This window comes from Arvicanthis niloticus, chromosome 18 (genome assembly GCF_011762505.2).
Source record: "Arvicanthis niloticus isolate mArvNil1 chromosome 18, mArvNil1.pat.X, whole genome shotgun sequence".
NCBI lineage: Eukaryota > Metazoa > Chordata > Mammalia > Rodentia > Muridae > Arvicanthis > Arvicanthis niloticus.
The window spans coordinates 46,932,883-46,937,229 of NC_047675.1; the positions used below are offsets into that span (position 1 = coordinate 46,932,883).

Below are 4,347 nucleotides of genomic sequence, written 5' to 3' on the forward strand. Positions count from 1 at the left end.
CGAGCTCAGATTTGCCTTAGGGTTTGGAAGAAGTGCCCCGACCGCGCAGCGGGGTACGCCTTTGGGACCGGTCGAGGGTGCCCGCTAGACTTGGGGTCTTGGAGAGCTCTGGGATTGGCGGGGACTGCGGAGGTGAGGGAGGGAGTTTTACAGTGACAGCGGCTTATTTCTGGATCTGGGTCTGTTAAAGGGAATGCAGAAGCGAGGGAACCGGTCGCAAAGGTGAGGTTGCTCACACCTTTCACCCCAGAATTAAAGGGGTATTCTAGGTGAAAGGCCGGGATCCGAGAGAAGCACACCCCGACCCTCTGGGCACCAATCTTCCCCCAGGACCTAGGCCAGTAGCCAGAGCTGCGTGCTGGACTCAGGTTAGAGATGTTGAAATCATAGAGGGAAATGGAATCGGGGAGGGCCCGCCTTTCACCAAAATCGGTTTGTCTTTTTGTTTGTTTGTTTTTGTTTTTCCAAGCAGAAGTGAAACTTTTCTGGTTCCTTGCTGGCTTCTTAGCGGCGGTGGGATGCTAGGACACCGTAAACATGAAGGCTATCTATATTCTGGATCCCTTCCTTTGGAGCGGGAAGGCCAACACTCCACTTCTCCACAGTCAGAGGAGTATGAATACTAGCTGCTGGTCCAAGCCTCAGTGTGTCTTTCCCTTCCAGTGGGTGACAGAGACTGTTTCTTTACTCACTACACCGCCAAACACTTCCTTCTTCTTTGGCAAAGAATTAAGGAGGTGGGGGAGGGGTTAGCTACTATCCCAGATCTTGACACAGTTTCTACTTTCTTTCTAAGAATACTCGCGTGCAGACATCATGAATAGACTGGTCACGCAAGGTTAACCTGCATCCCTACCCCGCTGGAGGGGAGCCACTTGGAGAGATGCCCCTTTTGGAACGAGCATCATTCAGGAGTTTGGATTCAAAGCTTGACGTGGCTAAATGTAAAACAAGATGGGTGGGGGATGCTTACACCCCTGGGTGGGTGGGGGGGACCAGCATGCAGGCTTTACAAATGCTTAATGTAATCACCGAGCAGCTGTGCACACTTGTAAAGCTGTTGTAACCCCCCTCCTTGTTATAAACAGGAAAGTACAGAGTATGGAGCTAAAGACCCACATTCACGAACACCAGCTCCTCGCCAGCTGCCACCCTCCCCCTCTTTATGGCGTGCCTCGCCAGCAACCTTAGCCAGACCAAAGGACCTTGTTTCCTCCCCTCTCCCCACTTTCTAAAGGGAATTGTTTTGTATTCTTCAGTCTGAGCTAGGGAGGTAGGAACCAGGTACTCTGCTCATCCTCAGCTTTCCAGAGCTGTATGCTTCCCCCTCTGGAAAAGCTGGCTCTTGAGATCTCCTCCTTTGAGTCTCCTGGAGCCCCGTTAGGTAGGGTCTCTGGAACAGTAGTCCTCTAGGGAGTGCTCAGCTGTGTGTGTGTGTGTGTGTGTGTGTGTGTGTGTGTGTGTGTCTAGTGTCTTCCTGGCTCCCAAAATGCAGAGAAGGGTGCTGTCACTCCAGTGCCAATTAAGCTCAGGAAAATAAAAGATCTTTTGTGGGAGGATCCCCAAGACCAGATTACAGTGTACCCCTTTGCTTCCCCACCCCCACTTCCATCCCTCCTTTCTGGCCTAGCAGATCCAGCTTGGGGAGAGCCACGGGTCCCTCCACATCCTGCCTCGCTGACTGTGTGCTTACAGCGTCAAGGGGTGGACGTGGTATTTCAAACATCAGATCAGTGCGTTTATATATTGGGTGCCCGGAAATTTTTCCAAATAAACACAGCTTGATTCAACTTGGGTGGGCGGACTTATCAACAGACTAATTCTATAAACAAATGAAGACTAGCCCCGAAACCGATTGGCTGGTATCAAAAAGACACGTGGAGGGAAGAGCTGGGAGATTTTCAGCAATGAAATTTTAATTAATGTGGGTGGGCTGAGAACACAAGGACTGTTTATCATAGACAATTTATTTTCCAGCGCTAAGTCAACACATAATAGCAAACTTACAACAATTATTTAACATTTTTAAAGCCATGAAGAAGGGACAGAACGCGCAGCGGCTGGGGAGAGCGGCAGATCGCAGGGCAGACACACGGAGGGCTCCCCAGGAGGGCCCTGGCTGGGGGCAAAGTCCCTAGGACTCCCCGGTGGAGTGCAGAGGCTGCTGTCGCCATGAGCCACCTCTTCAGTCCCCCGCTGGCCGCTCTGGCAGCCTCGCCGCTGTTGTACGTGTACAGCCCCGAGAGGCCCGGGCTGCCCCTGGCCTTCGCTCCTGCGGCTGCACTGGCCGGCCCGGGCCGCGTCGAGCCTCCGCAGAAGCCGCCCTACAGCTACATCGCGCTTATAGCCATGGCGATCCAGGACGCTCCCGAGCAGAGGGTCACACTGAACGGCATCTACCAGTTCATCATGGATCGCTTCCCGTTCTATCACGACAACCGCCAAGGCTGGCAGAACAGCATCCGCCACAATCTGTCGCTCAACGAGTGCTTCGTGAAGGTGCCACGTGAGAAGGGGCGGCCCGGCAAAGGCAGCTACTGGACCCTAGATCCCCGCTGCTTGGACATGTTCGAGAACGGCAATTACCGGCGCAGGAAGAGGAAGCCCAAGCCCGCCGCGGGTTCCCCGGAGGCCAAGCGCACCCGGGTCGAGCTGCCGGAGTCCGAGGTGGCCTGCGATGTAGGGTCCCCGGACCTGGCCACTGCACGCCCGATGCGCGCGCCGGATCGCTCCCAATCCCCGGTGGTAGACACCGCGCGACCCGCGCTCCTTCCCTGGCCGGGCCCTGAGACTCGGGACCCCGACGCGGACCGCAAGGTCCAGGGCGCAGGAGCGGTGGCGAGCGGCCAGCTTCAGCGCCCAGTACATCACCTGGGGTCCCCTCTGCGCCCCGCCCCCAGCGACTCCCCTAAAGGCTCCAAGTCAAAGAGTTTCAGCATCGACAGCATCTTGGCCGTGACACCAAAGCCAGCCTCAGGGGCCGAAGCACCGGGAATCCCTAAGCCCGTGCCGGGCGCACTGGGCTCCTCTCTGCTGGCCGCCTCCTCCGGCCTACCGCCTCCCTTCAACGCTTCGCTGGTGTTCGACGCTCACGTCCAGGGCGGCTTTTCCCAGCTGGGGATTCCCTTCCTTTCTTATTTTCCTCTGCAGGTTCCCGAGGCCACGGTGCTTCGCTTCCACTAAGGAGGATTAGTGGCTGCTTCCCCGCCCCGTGATCCCCCCCACCTCCAGCGAGCGAATGCCTGTGGGCGAAGGAGTCGCCCCGGTCTCTGCCCTGGCAGAGACTATGGGTTTGGATCAGTGGACCCATGCCAGCCAAACTCGGTGCACTGAGGGGCCATCTGCCATCTCCAAAGATGACTTAACCAGCCTCCGGTAGCTTTGCAGATTTAAAAGACGGGTCCAGTAGAGGATACGGTCGCCGCACACTGCGCTCACAGTCCTCTCCAGCAGAAGCCCCTTGTTGGCCTCGGTGGCGTTGTACAATGACCCACCACAAGTCCCCCAGTCTCCTGCTGACCCCGAGGACAGGACTTACAGCTATAGCGAACGGCTCTCTGTGGAAGTTCATCTGGACCATGGAAGGCTCAGCGGGCTCCGTGTGGCACAGGCCTTGGCTTTGACCTCTTTGGATTGGAGCGGGGGTTGGGGGGGGTGGGGGTGGGAGGGGGGAGCTTGCAGCCAGGGTACTGGGGATGATCCGTGGTCCGCAGGGTCTGGGAGAGAAGTAGGCCTGGTTAACATTTACAACTAAGGTTGAACAAAACAGGCTGAGCACCGGAAATACTCAATAAGAACAGATAAACCTTCTTCCAGACAGTGAAAGACTCATTCCTTGGCTTATAAACCAGGCTCCCCTTGCTGTAGCTAGTAGCTTCTTATAAGACACCCCGTGTGTGGCGCATCCTCTGGCTTTATGGTAGCACAGCGGTGCATTCCACAGCATAGTCTCTGTTAGATTCTGCTTTTCTTTTTAAGGCGCCAAAAGATTTCAGGGGACACAGGAGGGTGTGTGCTCAAAAGGACTATGACTCAAAGGCGAGATTTTAATTTCCGTAGCTTTTCGAGATCTAAGTTTCTCCCCCCAGGACACACACTTCCAGAATCACACAGTGAAGGACTCCATGTAATCAGAGAGGCAGGGAGAGCAAAGCCACTCCTCAGTGTGGGACAGGGATTCTCTTCAGACATAGGCTGTGGAACCCCAAGTCTGTGTTCCCTCCAAACCCCTCCACGGGGATCCGGATCCTAATATTACATAAACTTTCATACATAGGAGGTGACCAGAAAGCGGGGGTGGAGGCATCAACAAAGAGCTGACTAAGGCAAGTGAGTTAGTTACAGTTC

General features: G+C 55.4%; 1 protein-coding gene and 1 long non-coding RNA gene across 2 annotated transcripts; both read left to right on the plus strand.

The window, feature by feature from the left end:
- On the plus strand, positions 1–948 carry LOC143434904 (uncharacterized). Its single transcript, XR_013104759.1, has 3 exons — positions 1–53; positions 191–368; positions 473–948. It is a non-coding gene; the product is annotated as an uncharacterized LOC143434904 (long non-coding RNA).
- Positions 949–1,001: 53 nt separating this feature from the next.
- Positions 1,002–3,631, plus strand: Foxl1 (forkhead box L1). The gene has a single exon (XM_034522915.2). It carries the CDS (start codon positions 2,173–2,175, stop codon positions 3,181–3,183), a length of 1,011 nt encoding a protein of 336 aa, XP_034378806.1. The 5' UTR covers positions 1,002–2,172; the 3' UTR covers positions 3,184–3,631.
- The last annotated feature ends 716 nt before the right edge of the window (positions 3,632–4,347 follow it).

Coding starts and splice junctions, on each gene's coding strand:
- Foxl1 (XM_034522915.2), top strand. CDS start 2,173: ATGAGCCACCTCTTCAGTCCCCCGCTGGCCGCTCTGGCAGCCTCGCCG.